Raw genomic sequence first — 17,500 nt, forward strand, 5'->3', positions numbered from 1 at the left:
CCCACAGGAGAGTAACCAGTAACCACATCCACCAACAAGTACTTGTCAGACATGTTGAGAGAGGCTGCGTATTCAAGAGATGTACACCGATCAGCCACAACATTAAAATCACCTGCTTTACATTGTGTAGCTCCCCCTTGAGACGCCAAAACAGTTCTGACCATGGAGGCATGGACTCCACAAGACCTCTGAAGGTGTCCTGTGGTATCTGGCACCAAGACGTTAGCAGCAGATCCTTTAAGTCCTGGAAGTTGTGAGGCGGAGCCTCCGTGGATCAGGCTTGTTGTTCCAGTACATCCCACAGATGCTCCTTCGGATTGGAATTTGGAGGTTCCTCAAACCATTCCTGAACATTTTTTTGCAGTGTGGCAGGGTGCATTATCCTGCGTTAAGAGGCCAGTCATCAGGGAATACTAGAAGCTCTTCTGTGGGATCGGTCGCCGGTTCACCGGTTGTCCTTCCTTGGACCAATTTTGGTACCAACACATCAACTTCAAGAACTGACTGTTCACTTGCTGCCTAAAATATCCCATCCCTTGACAGGTGCCATTGGAACGAGATGATCAGTGTTATTCACTTCACTTGTCAGTGGTTTTTATGTTGTGGCTGATCTGCGTGTACAGTCTTTGGATTTCTGATTTGATTCGGCCATGACCACATTACAGCACAGTCCTTTCAATCAAATGATAAAACTTGCACTACACATACCAAGGCTGGGTATTGGTACTCAATACCTTTAAGATATCGACCGAAATAACCCAAAACCATGTAGTACCGACACTTCTCCAGTCAAATGATACCTGTATTTGACGCTTTTTGTAACCAGATCTACAAGAAAAGACTATTTGTATGTTTTTTGATTTAAGACAACGTGTGATCGGCTCACTACCGCAGCAGCAGCTACAACAGTCTGTTAAAGGATAGCTTCACACATTTTCAAGTCTGTCTGAAAACAACAGGCAGGTGTCCATATGAACAGCGAGAGGTTTTCCTGGCTGTAATCATTCCTCTTGTGCTGGCACTTTCAAAATGTATTTGTGTAAAAATCATTTGGATGGAGAGGAGTGGTGGTATTTTTCACAACTGAATGCTTCCATTCACATGATAGGTATAGTAGGAAAAAAAATGGTACTGAATGAAGTACTCTATTGGTATTGTTATTACATTAAGGGTATCGATTTTGGTACTGGTATCGTAATTTTTAAACAATACCCAGCACACACCACAGACCATACATCATTGGAAAGAGATTTTTATAAAAAAATATTAATGGCCTTTAAATCCCCTTATAACTTACTCCAGGTCATTATTGATATTCTCATGAAATATTAGTTTAGTTAATTAGAACTACACTTACACACTATAAAGACATTCTTCAAAAAAAGTCTGAACCAAATATCCATTACAGTCTAATTGAACTGGTCCCAAAGGATCCTTGGCAAAAGTTAAACTGGAGCGAGGTTGAGCCACACAGCTCTGCTGCCTTCAGGATGTAACTACAGAATCAGGCCCTGAGAGGAGGTTTTTCTGGATGAAGTCTCTCGGACACTGGACCTGCGGATGCTGGTAGTCTGAGATCCCGGTGTCCAGGCTCTGGGTCCGGTTGTGAACCTGGGGTACCTTGGGGCAGTCGTACACCCCCTCATAGTTCCTTCCCACGGTGTCTGTCCGTTTCACCTGGGGGGTGCGGTAACCCGCAGACGCTGCGAGCCCTGCTTTCCTATACGCGTTCTCTGAGGCCCGAAATATGGGGCTTTTGTTCTGCCCGGTCACAGGTGTACTATAGTTTCCCGGGTCCAATGTGAAATTCTCTGTTTGAAAGGCATGACGTTCTACGATTGGCGTAGCATACTCCGGCCCCTGGTTGGTCAGGGGGAGTGCGTATTGGTTGGCTGTTTGGAGGTAGTCGTAGTGTGTCACCGGGTCATTGGTACCCTCCTTGTCGCTCGTTTCGGACGGGCGGAACGTTGAGCCCTTCCTGGATACGGTTCCCATTCCCATTAAAGGCTGCTCGTACTCTGTGAGAAAGTCAAAACAATGGCTTTTGAGACAACAACGTTTGGAGGGATTAGCCTATTCTGTGTGTGCATGGCGTCATCCTTACCGGCCGTAGTGCTGGTCACCAAGTCCAGCTTTTGGACTGGCTCTTTATCAGAGCTGTAGCTGATCGTGAACTCGGTGGAAGGGTGTCGCGCAAACGGCTGCCTAATCTGTTGCCAAAACCCTTGTGAGACACGGAAAAAGAAAGTCAATCAATACAACGCCTGGGGCGACATGGACACATGGCCCTTCATTTGAAAGGTTTCAGTCAGTAAAATCAGTTGGTCTAATCTGTATTGATGCCAGTAATTCAATACAGTCATTAGAGGGGGACAAAGGCAAGGAGTTCTGCAAAAAAAGGATTTGTATACAACTAAAACCCTACGCCCTTAAACATATACGATTTGGACATAACTATAACCCATCCCCTGAAACACATGAACAATGGAGAGTTGCGGCCATGGTCAGGAATTGACAGCAGAAGGCTAAGTAACGAAAATCAGCTGTTTTGGACCGTAAATTTGCATGGGTCTTTGATGAAATAACAGAAGAAAAAAAAAAAAAACTTTTGTCAAACCTGAATATAAAACATGAAGTTGGACCGCTACATTTCTCTTGGGTTAGTGGGTGTTACGATGTTCGGATTGTCATGAGTTTGGTACCTTTTGAAAATTGGGAGTGATAAGCTTTCGTTTGAGATCAAGCATGTTGTTGTGGAGTGAGGAGAGAATTATCCCGGGGCCTTTAAAACCCGACTGTGTCATGCAATATTTCCCGTGGAATTGATGTCTTGGCGTGGTGGCGGTTCCCTTCCTGCAGTCGAATCCGTAATCGAACCGCACTAGTGTTTGCTTGGAAGCGGCCAGAGACCACCACTCCCAAATAGACTGGGACCGGTCGTTTTGGTCTTTACTGCGTTCACACCTGCCCAAACAAAAACCGCACCAGGGAGGAAAACACTGGAATACACAGCTTGTTGTGATTATCATGACATAATAATTCTTGGGTTTTTAAACTGTTTATTTAAAACAAAAAAAATGTATCTGATCCTCAAAATGCCTCACAATAACAATCACCACCTGATCAGGTGGTCCAACAACGGCCCCACACGGCTTCCTTTGCATACTTTTCCCAATGATACAGTTGTGGGTATTGCCGTAAATGTTAACAAATTATGTCATGGAACATTTCCTATCTGATTGCAAATTCACAATTTCCATTGTCATTACGGGGGTTAAGTCCAGCTTTTTAGACACCAAGTGCTCCCGATGGATGACGGAGTGAAAAGTCCAAAATTCTGGAATCCTGTTGTCAGCTTTACACAGTCCTACAAGGCCGCTCATGGAAGCGACCATAGCTGGCGCGCCGTGCGTGGCTATTGCTGCGAGTTTGGGCAACAACACTCAAAGTCGCTTTCAAATCAATGCCACGGCTGCGTCTCTTAACGGGACAATGTCAAGTAGTTCTTCCTTTATTGCACAACATCACAACACACACTGCGAACAAATATGGCTAACTGAGGCTTGTCCTGAACCTCCAGTTCAGACATTTTGTCAGATCAGAATACAATTGTGTTTCAACTGCGTTATTTATGATATTCTGTGTTCAACTGTGTGTCGAGACGGTTGGAGGTCTGAACCCATTCTTTTCAAATTGTCATTGTCAGGAGTAACAATACAAACGACATCACTGAGGCACTGTTTCACAAATTCGATGTATGTTGTATTCCATGCGACTCGGTATGATGCAAGTGTTACAGTCGCAGAGTGCTGGGCAGATTTTCAGAACGACTGCAATTGGTTTTAGGTCTGATGTTTCATAGTATTCAGCTTGTGTTTGCGAAGTTCAGTAACTTCCACATCAGCAGGGAGTGAGGTCAAGTGCTGCCTTAAAATGCGATGAGGTCTGGCATATTGAACAGAATGTTTTCCCATTACTAAATTGGTAAATCGAAAACCTTCCATTCTGTTAGAAATGTTTGATGTTCTTCTTTGTATTCTCGCCTTGCTTTGGACTTTTGCTGGCGCTGCCATGTTGTTTAAATCAGTGGTTTCGATTTCCGAGAAGGTTCGCGCACAGTCACGGGGAACTAAACACTTTGTGTCATTTTCTGCGTTAATGAAAAGTTTCACTCTTTTTAGAGAGCTCCGAGTTGTGAACGAAATTCTTGCGGGCTGATGCGCATGCAAACGAAAGAGTCTTTTGCCAGAGTGAATCATGATTCCCCATCGTTAAAACGTTTCAATTTTCTTTAACATTTGGGTCCCGGATGGGCCTACTAACACACAAAGTGTGAAAAAAGACAACCCAAACTGTTTTTTTGTGAGCTGTCTATTTCAGAAAACATGTTGTGAAACAAGGCATTCTCGCTTGCAGCCCCTTCCTACATCAAGTGGGGCTTCATTAGAATTGGAACTGCCCTCTATCTGAGCAACTCCACCTAACAACTGGAGAATAACAAGTATCGCTGGGAACTGCTCTGTTGGCTAACAGACCAGCACACATCTTTTAAGAGAAAGAGCAATTAATACCAACTGTCCGGGAAGAAACTACAGAAGATGGAAATGTAAGTATTTAAAAAATAATTCTTCCTAAAAAAAATAATAATAATTGCGGTGGATAGACTGTAGGCCGCAGTGCACGATCCGCTCAGCATTTCTTAAAATGCTCTTATATAGGGCATATGTTCAAAAGAAAAACTACTAACAACAAACATGTAAATACAATTTTGATTAAAAAATAAAAAATAAAACCTTTGTGTAGGCCACCGCCGTCCTAAACATTTAATGTCAATCAAGCTAAACTTCTTACAATAATGGTGTTCGGCACAGTTTTCCTGAGTTGGCTCTTTACTAACCTGTTTTCACTGCCTCAGATGTCTCCCAAGAATGGTGTTTGCTCTGCCTCCTGGGAAAGGAGCAATTGAGTGGGCTAAGAGGGTCAGGATGTCACCACCACTCACTTATTTACATAGACGTTGGCAATGTTAGTACAGTTGTGAAGTTGTGCGTTTGTGTACTCACCTGTACAGAACCTTTAAAACACAGACAGCGATCACCACAAGCACCACGGAGAGGACCGTGGGGACGATGATAACAGCCAGCTTCACTGTGAGACAAATGAGAATTTTAGCTATGGGCTCCCCGTTTAGACGTTATGGAACAAAGCAAGATCCAAAGAACAGGCTGATACATTAGATCCGCCCATACGCTCCTTTTTATGCCCAACAAAAAAAACTCCCAGATCAGATGGCTACTCAGTGGGATTCCATAAACACATGCAGCAGTACAGCGCTTACTCAGTTTCAGCCATCTTCAGTTTATTATAAGATGGCTACAACCGGAGCAACAATTAAACCATACATTGCGAGAAATAAAATAGAAAGAATGTTGGAAAGGATCAACATCAGATCCCTCATTTCAATACAAAAAAAAAATGCATACTTCAATTATAAAAGGTAATAATTGGTTCAAAAACCCACTCATTGCATTGACTCTGACAGTCTCACTGAAACACACTAGTACTGGTCCCAAAGGATCCTTGGCAGAAGTTAAACTGGAGCGAGGTTAATATTTTGAAGACAATTCATTCACACACACACACACACACACACACACACACACACACACACACACACACACACACACACACACACACACACACACACACACACACACACACACACACACACACACACACACACACACACACACACACACACACACACTTAAAGGATATGGTGCAGGTAAAAATGCATGGAGGTCAATTTTAGCCCCATTAGTGGGTAGGTGACATTATTGACATTCTGAAAATTATTATTTCATAATATCATTAATCATTTACTTCAATAAAGAATGTATATATTAGTATTCATTCAATCAATCAATTCCTTCCTTCCTCAGGAAGGAAGGAGGAAGTACAAAAAGCAGTCACCAAAATTCCCTGTATTTCACCATTTGAGCATATAACTCATCAGATGAATTGCTCTGCGGTGTGACGTCACATTTTATTGAGACTTGACTTTATTTGATCCTTCATGATTCACTGAACATTTGCGCAAATTAAAATAGATTTTAGTGTGTTTTTTCATTTGACTAGAGTAAGATGAAGAGAACTACCCCAGCGGGAAAAAAAAAAAAAAAACCCAGAACAGTCGGATTTGTACAGGACGGACAGAAGGCCGCAGTACAGGTTCATAATTTCAACTTTGGAAAAGAGGGTACAGTGAGGGACTGGATATTGTTGGCAGATATTGGACGCATTTCCACATTCCACAGCTAAGTGTGTGCGCTACTTTGACATCTGACCTGGGGCTCTGTCGGAGAAGGAACAGTTTTAGACGAGGAGGTCAAAGTGTACAGATTTAGTAGCTGACACAAGCTACTGTATGGTATTGGTAATTAGGGATTGAGGGTAGCCATTGAGCACGTCTCATTGATGCTCGTGGTGATCAGTTAAATACTCATTTTGCCTCGACACAATTCTGTCTCAAGTATTGACTTCTTTCTGATAATATCAGAAATCATTAACACCAAAATTCAGCTTGTTGCTCAGAGGCATTTTGACTCTGGTTATCAAATTTAAAATCAAATATTGTTTACAATTACATTACGATGTCATAACTGTTGTTCTTATTTTGTTGTGAATTTGTTTCAATTATGGTGATTCTTCTTCTCTTAAACACGCAATAATGGTTAATTATAAAACAAAACATAATAAAGTAAAAAAAAAAAAAGAAACTGTCATGATTTTGGTTTTTTTCGGTAATACGGCCTCTACCCCACACACCCACACCCACCCCCACCCACACCCACATCCACACCTAGGTTTGCAGGCAGAGACTGACCTCTGTCCTGGTCCACCACTGGAGGCTTGGGTCGAGTGGGTGGAGTCTTCATCGTCAGCTGAGATGACTCATTTGCTGAGGGTAAATGTAAAAGAGCAGGAAAACAGGTGGTGACATGAAAAATTTCAGAAAACAAAAAAGTATGTATTCCATTACAGACAATTCATTTGGTTACATGTCATCTTGAAATGTAGTTTTAGTTATGACAGTAACCTTAATAAATTATTCAGCATTGCGAATGGGGCTTGTACATTGTTTCATCACACAGGTCACACCGACTAACCTGGACCCTGTGCATTGCTGCCTATGGCTAGATTCATAGATTATTACTATAAATTAAGTCCTAAACAGCAAAAGACTCAAAGACTGTATTTCATAATAGCCATTTTCACAATAGCTGCAGTTAGTTCATTTTCATTTCACAATGAGCCTTTCAGAATAATCATTAGAATAATCATAATAATATAATAATAAGAATAATAATCATAATAATATAAACAAATGATGACTTTTTAAAACAAATCCCCAAATACACAGAGTCTTGACATAAAGTAAAACTTTGAAAGCGTAGGACTCGAATAAGAATACCTCTTGCGTAGACACAGCCCAGAAGATCCACACTGGTAGCGATGTGCCGATGCCAGGAGAGGGGAATGAATCGGATGAATCGGGCGATGATGGGAGGGTGAAAATTGTTCCTGGTCAGGTAGAGGCTGTCCTTGTTCCCTTCAAACACCTGGGCAGGGTCAGAGGAAGAGAGGAGAAGGACGGACACGGAGGAGATGAGGGCTGCGTACGGAATGGCGCACTACATCCCACCACGCTCGTAGCATCGTCCAGCCTGATTTAGCATGCGAGTGAAAACGACGACGGCTTCTCCGACACTACGTCATCACATGTAACTCAGATAACCAGCAGGACAGTGGTTCCAAACATGTGGAAGCTTGTGGATGGGCTCAAGCAGCCGAACGCCACGGCGGTTTCCACTCCTCTCGGCTAAGAACATGAAAGTGAGGCTACGGTGGACACAGGCTTCACGGTCCAAAACTGCACAGTGGAAGGCTGGAAAAAGTGTTTCTTGGTCTGACAAATCGAATATATATAAAGTTTGACTACATACATTGATAACTCACCTTGTAGCTTGCGCTGTTATTTTGAGTGTACGCTCTCCAGCTACTCTTCTCCTTCATTTCTATTCTGTAACTTTTAACATAGCAGTCCATCTGAAGCCATGGGGACCCTGCAGTCAGGACGCCTGGAGGAGGATCAGAGATTGCATTGGTGTTTTGAAAAGTCTAAAAGGAGCCCTGCTGTTGCATTCTTGAGTAGTGGGGCTGCTGGCACGATATATCCAATATCCATGTGTCTCTTATGCATGTCCCGTGTCTAATAATACCGGTGATTGTCTTCTTTTCTCCCAAGTCCAGCTGGAACCACTGCAGCGCGCCATTCTGTTCTGGAACCCACAATGAACTGGAAGCTCCCCTTTCGTTGCCTGTCTCAGCTGCTCCCTCTGAAGCCCAGGTGTCAGAGTCTGACCTGTTGCTGTTGGTGAGCGGTGTCGAGGTCATTTCCTGTTGCTGCCACCATGAGCTCGCGCTGACACTAGCAGGCCTCAAAATGAATGGGGTTTTGCATGCTGGATGAGAGACAGGTGAGGGGAAGGGGGGGGGGGAGGGGTAGCCTTCTGTTAAAAATGTAAAATCTTATCTTGCAACAGCTTTAAGTAAGATATATGGAAGAACTTTCAATTCTATACGATACCAAAATGCATAGAAATTAATTCATCTGGTGTAAAATAGAGTATTTTCTAAAGGGATTCACAATGAGGGAACAAGTGAGCTGCAGAAGGGAATGTGTACTGATAAACAGACCACACAGACACAAAACCATTTAGGCCGATTGTACACATTTTTAGAATTTCATCTTTTTATTGAAGAATGGGGGGGAAATCTTTAGTTAAGGAAGGGTTAATCTGCCTTAAATGGGTGCTCTGTATATACAAAACAAACATTATATATATTTTACCCTTGATCATAAACCCTTCTTGGCTTTCAAAACAAAATAATTATTGTTGCCAGAAGTTGTATTTACATGACTGTACAAAAGTAAGATATCATTTTAAATTACAAGGTTTGACTGCAAAAGTTACAGACACAAGTTATGTCACTGTGTCGTCATCGATTACAACCTGGTGTTTTCTCACACCCTCTGGACAACTTTTAGGTTACCTTTGAGATCAGTGTTTCCCAACCTTTTTTCTTCCATGGCACACTTTTTACAATTAAATAATCCCATGGCACACAATGCTACTAACCACTAAAAACAGAAACATGTATAACTGTGCATATTATTATGGCCTATAGCCAGTAGCGATGCAAGACTCATGAAAGATTTGTTTGTAGCAAACAAATCTTTTAAATGACTCAGGAGTTGTTGGCGGATTATCTTATTATTAATTTAATTTATTATTAATATATTAATTTGTAAGCGCTTACCAGCGGAGGTGAATGTAAACAGGCTGTCGGACAAGGAACCACTGAAAAAAAAAAAAAAAATAGGAGAATGGCATATTTTTAGGACATTTTCCTTTATTAATTTTCATGAAAGGAATGTAAAGGGAAGGGGGGTGAGAAGAATGAGAAAGCCAGGTGTTCTCCAACATAAGGATGCTCTAAAAACTCCACGTCGTCACATTGTCTTTGTCCCCTCCCTCTGCCTTTGTGTTAAAACTAATTATAAGTGAGATGTTATAGCCTTTTCAAAAACAAACATCTAGAAATCAAAATATCAGGGGACTTGACACATTATGACATCGAGCCCTAGATTTACCCTCCCTCAATACCGCTTAAATTACTCACTCTTTGGACTGGATCCCATTAGCTGTGGAGGCAGGGTAGTGGCCCAGACCTTTGCGAATCTCCACAGAAACCCATCCTCCTGCCTCGTCCTGGATTACCCCAGCATGGACCGCTGCCTTACACAATACAGACGTCTTGACAAAAAGAGGATGAGAGGGAGAGAAAATTTTAACGGAAAAAAAGTGCAATAATAATCCTGGCTCCATGCAAAATGTGTACGATCTAAGGTGAGATACGCTCATGAGAGACGAGCCCAAAACACATAATCACGTGTACACAGTGTGAGCTCAACCCACCTTACGATGGATGATTTCCATTGTGTTGGATTTGTTTTAATGGACTGATCCTTCTCTATAAATATATAGTGAAACCCTGATTGGTCTACATTACATGACTGGTTTGACATCTTTGTTGTGAGGTAGGCCTTGGTGGGAACGTTTCACTCTAGATATTTGGCAAAGCGGTGGACGTTTTCTTAAGTTTTCTCTAATGAAGTACAAGGCAGCATGGATTGAAGGTGACTATCATATTATGTCTGGTAGTTATATCTTTCTGTGGAGACAAATTACAACAACATTGAATAGCCTGCCATTTAATGTCAAAGATTAAACATGATGGTTGATGCACATTTAAAAATGTTAAGCATGGATGATGTAAAGGAAAAAACAGAATAACTTACATGTCGGTATCCTTGAGAAACATCTCCAGACACCTCCCCTACAACATCTCTGCATCCTGCCGGACAATACTTCCTGACAACACAACAATAATCCAGTCTACTGAGAGAACAATACCGGTTTCCCAAAGTAGCCACGTAAGCGACTGTACTGTTGGAGGCATAATGCGGGGGGCGTTCCCACATCTTGGGAGCAAACAACAACAACGACGACGACAATTTCACTGGCGCTCCTGAGTGGCCTCTCTTTAATTCGGGTTAATCACGACCCAAAGGCAGGCGCAGCTTGTCTCACATATATTCTTATACTGTATGCGGTGTTTCAAATGTTCAAACTAAATCCAACTTGAGGCTCCATCTCACCTGTATTTCTTTGCAGAGAAATAGCTGCCCTTGTCAAGACATGTGAGTTGATCTGTAGGGAAAGACAATAGAGGTCGATTGAGGCAGGCATGCCAGATGTAGCAGACAAGCAGCAGCAATAACAGGATACAACCACCACCATCCCCCACTTCCTTCACTCCATTTGGGCTAAACATTAAGTCAGAATTTAATTTCATTCCCACCTTGGGGGTCAGCTGTAGAATAGGAGAGCAGAAAGCCCCGCCCTGAGATGTGTCGCCCACTCCGGAACTGGATTATGAGCTCATTGGTGTCTGTGTGGAGATGTCTGGAATTCGACTTGAGGTTACCGCAAAACTCTCCAAAGACTGCAACAGAGAAGACATAACATCCTACATTAACTATGCATAGACAGAGACATATGGCACTGGGGATATGGGAAAGCAATACTGTATTTTTCTAGATTAGAACACCATACATTTTTAACGCAGTTTTTCTTTTGCCGCCATTAACAAATTTTCCTAGTTTGACCCTTTGAACCGCCCGAGGTTCGAAGCATGGCCGTTTCACTTCCATTGCTTGAATGACGGAGAAAGCAGCTGTTGCCAAGTCTACCGATTTTTCCAAGACTTAACAGTTTTCCTGATTGGTACAGACTTTCTCCTCTACGTCCGCGACCCACAAGCGAGAGCGGCTGCTCGCTTACCCTGAATGAGTTGCAGCTTTATGGACAACGGCAGCACTGAGAGCCTCTGTTTCAAAAGGTGTATTCGGGATTGTCTACAAGTTTCACAACACAGCTTTCAAAGTGCAATAACTCTGACTATGATTCTTTCAAACCAACAATTGAATTGAACCGTTTATATATGAAAGGCTTCATGTGACGCAGACTTTGTTTGATTTGAAGATCACGGTGCATCTGTATTTCACGTTGTCAAACCAGACCGTTGAAAATGTTCAGGAGTTTAAATATTCTTCTTTTACTTCTCCTTGGAGGGGGGCATGAAAGAAGTTAAAAGTTAGAAAAGAGTTATGAACTACACTCTACCCAGAGAAGATACAGGAGACATGTATTTCACATTACATCCTTCCAAAACAATGGAGGACATTTACGAGTATTACAAGTTCTATATGATACACAGCACAGGGTTCCAGGTTTGACACGGTCAAATATTTCCAACAATGTTTGAATGGGAACGAATGATAGATTGTATTCGATTGTGCAAAACAATGAATTCAAGTGGAACAACTTGAAGTATAATAATTTCTCATAATTTGTTCCGTTACATTTTCCTTCTTAAGTAGATATAATTCAATTTTGCGCGGAATAAATGCGCTTTTGAAAGCAGATTAAATCATTTCAAATAATTTGAATTCAAAGCTCTGTATCATAATTTCAATATAATAATGTACAGTATAACTAGGAACTTATCACTCCCTGGAGTTCGATACCAACTCTATGATGTTCGAAAGAAAACATTGCACTTTTGAATGAGGGTTGTGGTTGCTCAGTAGCGAAAAGACAGAACGAATGTGAAGAATGTTTTATTTTAGCGGGACTGGCTGTGTATCCTAGGATAATTGTCACTTTTTATCAAATAAAGCTAGAACAAGAACTTGGGAACAAAGCCATATGGTGTCGACAGTCAATGACAATGTTTTGCAGAGGGAAGGGCAAAAAAATCCCCCCAAAAAAAACACATTCAATGAGTGAAAAATAAAAAATAAAATACTGTCGGTGGCCTCAAACCAGTGTTTACGCATTTGACAATTCCCCTCAGTTTTAACTTACCAAAACTGACACAGGAAAGATGAAACAGGTAAGCTTTTCACACAGATAACACTGGTGCTGAAATGTTTGCCCCTTTAAATCCAGCCATGATTCCATTTGCTTGGATTTCTTGTTGCAAGTAAGAATTTATTTAAATAATGTCCCAAATTGAATGAATGAAAGAAAGAAACATGATTTTCCAAATGTAGCTGGGTTTAAAAACAACTAGTTTTTAGATTTTTATTCATACTCATCTTGCTTTTCCAGCTTTTGAGATGTTGGAAGGTGTTTTTCCCTAATTTTACAGGAGGCAGGCTAGTTGATTCCCCCTGCAACCTAGCACTGAGCAAACACAGTTATCATAGAGCCTGTTGCCATCTCGGTGCTAGACACACAAGGATGAAATTGGTATTGACCTTCTTCTGGCGCAGTGCATTGCACTGCTGACTCACAGCAAGAAGGTCTTGGGTTCGATTCCCACCCGGGGCGCTGCTCCGGCGGGTTATCTCCCGTATAGGAGCCTTTCTGTGTGGAGTTTGCATTTTTTCCCTGTGTTCACATGGGGTTTCCTCCACCTACCATCAGTAAGGACCCCCACCAAAAACATGCACACATCATCTTCTGACCAGCGATGGACACTTGGTACCAGGTCCCCGGGTGCGTCAATGAATGCTGCCTACTGCTCCTGGCTGCCCCCGGAGGAAGGACAAGCCAGGATGGGTCAAATGCAGAGGCCTCATTTCACCGGCCACCATCCAAAGCGTGTGTGTGTGTGTGTGTGTGTGTGTGTGTGTGTGTATGTGTTGTAGTGTGATGAGTTGTGTGACAATTAAAGATTCTTCTTCATATAGGTCTAAACAAGAAACCAATAATTACCAATAGTATTGATCACCCAAAATGTTATCTCTTACCTTGTTCTCTGCCATAAACCCCCTTCAAGATCTTGACATAGTTCGATTGGCAGTCTTGTGCCTCAATATCCAAGTCTCCAAAAACCAGTGACAGCCGGCTTCCCGCAGAGACCTGAATATGCCACTCACACCAGGTGTTATTGGGGTAGGTACCAGGGTAGTTTTTTGAGGAAAGGACTCCACTCTCAGGACCCAGAAGTGCATGGCCACAACCATCATCTATCAAGGTGAGAAACAACAAGAGTTGTAAGTTACCATTTAATTTCATGTTCATCCCTTCACCATTGTGTGTTCATTTCCTCATTGGGATCAATACGACAATTAGTCATAGGACGTTTCTACTGAAATAATCCATTCATAACTCCCTTACTGGCTTGATTGTCATTGAGAATTATAAAAAAAAACAAAAAAAAAAAAACATCTTTGTTGATCAAATAAGACAAAACATGCAAATGTTAACATAATAATAACTAAGTAAACCCATATGATGATGTTTGGTTACGACGGGGGGCGGAGCCTGGGTAGAGTGTGCGCGAGGCAGGATGTGACGCAATGGCGCCATGGAGATTAACCACACCCAAGTTTGCGGATGAGGCTACCGATTATCTTTTTTGGCGTTGATACTCCATGTATTTGGACGTGATAAACAAGGGAGTGGAAAAGGAATATAAAGGAAAGCAGAAAGGAGTATGAAGCAGATACGCTCCATGCACGACGATCAGCATGAAGGTAAATAACTGGCGCATGATAGAGATCCCATCAACACGCAACACGCCCACTCGCTCGCTCTGAATGCTCCGGACAATCACCTGCTCTGTTCAGACATACCACTCAAACGGACATTACGCAGACTTTATACTAGGGTGCTGGTTGGGTATTGTCTCGGTAATGTCCGGTCCAAATGATTTGCACATTTGCGTTCACACATACAGCTCCTCCGGGTAATGTCCGGATAACTTTTGCAGTGCATGTGGGAAAGCACCGTATATTGTGTAGGTCACCCTTGTGCCGCCAAAACAGTCAAGGCATGGACTCCACAAGACCTCTGAAGGTATCCTGTGGTATCTGGCACCAAGACGTTAGAAGCAGATCCTTTAAGTACTGTAATACCCCTTTCCCACTGCGCCAAAAACCCGGTAGCACTCGGTAACGGGCATTTGTCATCAATGGGAAGGAAAAAACCCAGTTCTCAGTCTCGGGTCAAATGACCCTGCAGTAGACACAGACAGCCCCACGTTCCCTGCCGGGCTATGAGTCACTCCAGCATCACCCCAAGCTGGTCCCTACTCCCCGCCGCCAAAGGGGATACTCAATGCTGCTTCTACTGTAGTGTTGGGTTGTTCATGAACGATCCCATTCTTTTGAACTGCTCAAACAACTTTTATTTCTTTTTATTTTTTATGTTTGACGTTATGGTTTAAGTTGCTGTCTCCTCTACTGTGATTTCCCCCCAATCACACTGGAACCATGACAAGCCCCTTTACCGACATGTTTGTGACGTCAAACATGACACGGCAGAAAAAAAAAAGCATTTCTCCTGGCAACGGGAAAGGTGCCAATCGCCTCTTTTGGGCACTCTGACCGGTCTGTGGCTACATAGCCCCATATGCAGCAAGCTGCAATGCACTGTGTGACACCTTCCTATCATAGCAGCATTAACTTTTTCAGCAATTTGTGCCACAGTAGCTCTTCTGTGGGATCGGACCAGACAGGATAGCCTTGGCTCCCCATGCGAAGGCTATCCTTCGCATGGGGAAGGAAAAACGATATTGCCCAAACTTAACTAAATGTAATTACTATAGAACCACAATTAGTTAGTTAATATTTTATATTATGCAATATAAAATTATATTGTAGTTATACTAGTTCAGAGACTTATTTTTTTCCCTTGCGTATCTTATTTCTGTCCGTTTTGGGTTTTTTTTAAATATCTGTTTACGTAATTCTAGGATCCTTAAATTAAGTTTAATGTGTAAGTTGTACATGCAGTTGGTGAACTTCACACACACACACATTATGAATAGAAAAATAAACTCTTAAACACATCATGACGTTCTGATTTTGCTCTTAATCATGCAGCCATGTTGCAAGGTGTTACACCTTGTACATAATTATTCAATTTATTCTGCATATTCAAAATCCTCCTCCCAAAAGTCTTGAGCAATGTATATACTAACATCTGTACTGTGAACTCATTAATTTAGTCATGTCAACCCTGTCTTGTTGAAAATGAGATTCTGACAGCCCATCGTCAACACATATTTTAAGATTTCTCAGTTTTCAATGCATACATGCAGGCATTAACCAGCAGGGGCCGTTGTGTTGACACGTTGTCACAGAGCTCCTCCATCATCTTGAATGACTTCCGGCCAAGCTGAGGGACCAATGCATGGACATTGTGTGCGCGCCATCACATGTGTCTATGTCTGTGTCAGCAGTGTTTGCAGATTTCTGTAGGCCACGTCTGAGCAGCTGAGCTCACATTCTGCATTCCAAAGTTCCTGACAGAACAAGCCTGAATCTCCAAACCCCCAGCGACATGTCTCCTGCATTGCTTGCAAACAAACTTCAGGCCTCCACCTGTTGTAAACTTGTTAAACCTAGTTAAGACCCAACAACTGTTGTGTTCGGGCCTGACTGAAGCAGTTCACACCTTGCAACTGTTAATCTCTGCTCGGCTGTTTAACTTGTTCAGACCACAGCAAAGGACTTTCACTCAGTATCAGGAAATAAACCTAGTGAGTATCATCTGCCTTGAGTATCATAAATATACTGTTGTTCCCATATCAGATACCAGTATCAGAAATGCCTCTAATACAGCCTAAAACGCTGGATCGGGTATCGGCGATTGCGCAAGTCTATACACATACATCCAATAACACGTAATTTATCATGTGAGGATTGTCATGTTGAATAACGAGAATAGCGGAGCCGTAGTCAGAGCCTCCTCCATTTAATCAACACAGTTCACAACAGAAAACCAGCCATGTAAAGCAGACGAAACACGAAACTGTCGAAACACTGCGCTGTCACAACAGTGCCAGAGGTAACAATGATAGCTCATTTACACAGTACTGTAATATTTACATGTCTTATTTTACTCAATTGTGGCTCCACTTTAACAGTTTTTTAAGTGAATTGTTATTTATTCCTAGATGTATTTATTGTTCTTTTTCAGTTATGACTGTCAAACTAGATAATGAAAGAAAGTTCTATGGCATTCATTCTCTGTATGTATTTGTTCATGTTTTACAAAGGTTTAACCTGAGCCAGGCCATTCAACAGCGCACTGGTATCGGATCGGTACTCGTACCGGCCGATACGCAAGATCAGGTATCCGAACATCTCTAATAAGTGACAATTCTGCTGCCATTGTTGTTGATTGTTTTGCTGCCACTACATATAAAGAAAAAATATTAATCACTGCATGTGGACATACTCGGCTCGTGAACAGAGTACGACAAGTAATATAATGAATATAGCTTCTGCTCTAAGAAGTGTGATGCTGGATTTATTTGGTCGAATATATAGTTGCTAGTCGACTTGAAGCAGTATACTGTGTAACAATTGGCCCAGGCAAATACTGACCAACTAAAAACGTCCAACTATTAGTGCAACTGGAAAAATAAATTGCCCCATAACACAGTATGTCACATGTCACACGATGCTTTAGATAGACAAAAGTCAGGGGTCGGGTGCTATAAATTGACTTTAAGATATTGATATATTATTTTGCTTCATTTACTTCAGTTATTTATTGCAGCCGCAAAAAAAATGACAACCCTGAACATCACAGCTCCCAAAGAATATCAAAATAATGACATATCTCACAATGACACTGAGCAACTTGCAACGGGGACACAACTGAGTAAATAGCATCTCATGTCTTATTGATTCAGCCACATCAGTGATCTGTAACTTCTGCTATACATACATTCAGTTTCTATTGATATTCTATTTGGGGTCGTTTTTGTGGGTGGAAAGTCCTTTTTACCTGGGCTTTGTTTGATCGATTTTGGATTGCTGTACAAACATTTTTTCTTGCTATAGGCT

At 41.9% G+C, this 17,500-nt stretch overlaps 1 protein-coding gene across 1 annotated transcript in view; it reads right to left on the reverse strand.

The window, feature by feature from the left end:
- The window catches only part of dcbld1 (discoidin, CUB and LCCL domain containing 1), an 18,778-nt gene that overhangs the window by 490 nt on the left and 788 nt on the right, over positions 1-17,500 (reverse strand). Inside the window, exons 2-15 of the mRNA XM_080024609.1 lie at positions 13,448-13,666; positions 10,990-11,133; positions 10,787-10,838; positions 10,427-10,499; positions 9,748-9,881; positions 9,385-9,425; positions 8,283-8,525; positions 8,020-8,141; positions 7,475-7,622; positions 6,887-6,961; positions 5,064-5,148; positions 4,898-4,947; positions 2,105-2,224; positions 1-2,018 (exon numbers count right to left, since the gene is read on the reverse strand). The exon at positions 1-2,018 is cut by the window's left edge and continues 490 nt beyond it. Coding sequence (XP_079880735.1) covers positions 1,486-2,018; positions 2,105-2,224; positions 4,898-4,947; positions 5,064-5,148; positions 6,887-6,961; positions 7,475-7,622; positions 8,020-8,141; positions 8,283-8,525; positions 9,385-9,425; positions 9,748-9,881; positions 10,427-10,499; positions 10,787-10,838; positions 10,990-11,133; positions 13,448-13,666 — 2,039 coding nt within the window. The 3' untranslated portion in view covers positions 1-1,485. The remainder of the gene's footprint in view (positions 2,019-2,104; positions 2,225-4,897; positions 4,948-5,063; positions 5,149-6,886; positions 6,962-7,474; positions 7,623-8,019; positions 8,142-8,282; positions 8,526-9,384; positions 9,426-9,747; positions 9,882-10,426; positions 10,500-10,786; positions 10,839-10,989; positions 11,134-13,447; positions 13,667-17,500) is intronic.

The sequence above is a fragment of the Zeus faber genome, assembly GCF_960531495.2.
Source record: "Zeus faber genome assembly, chromosome: 2".
Taxonomy (NCBI): Eukaryota; Metazoa; Chordata; class Actinopteri; order Zeiformes; family Zeidae; genus Zeus; species Zeus faber.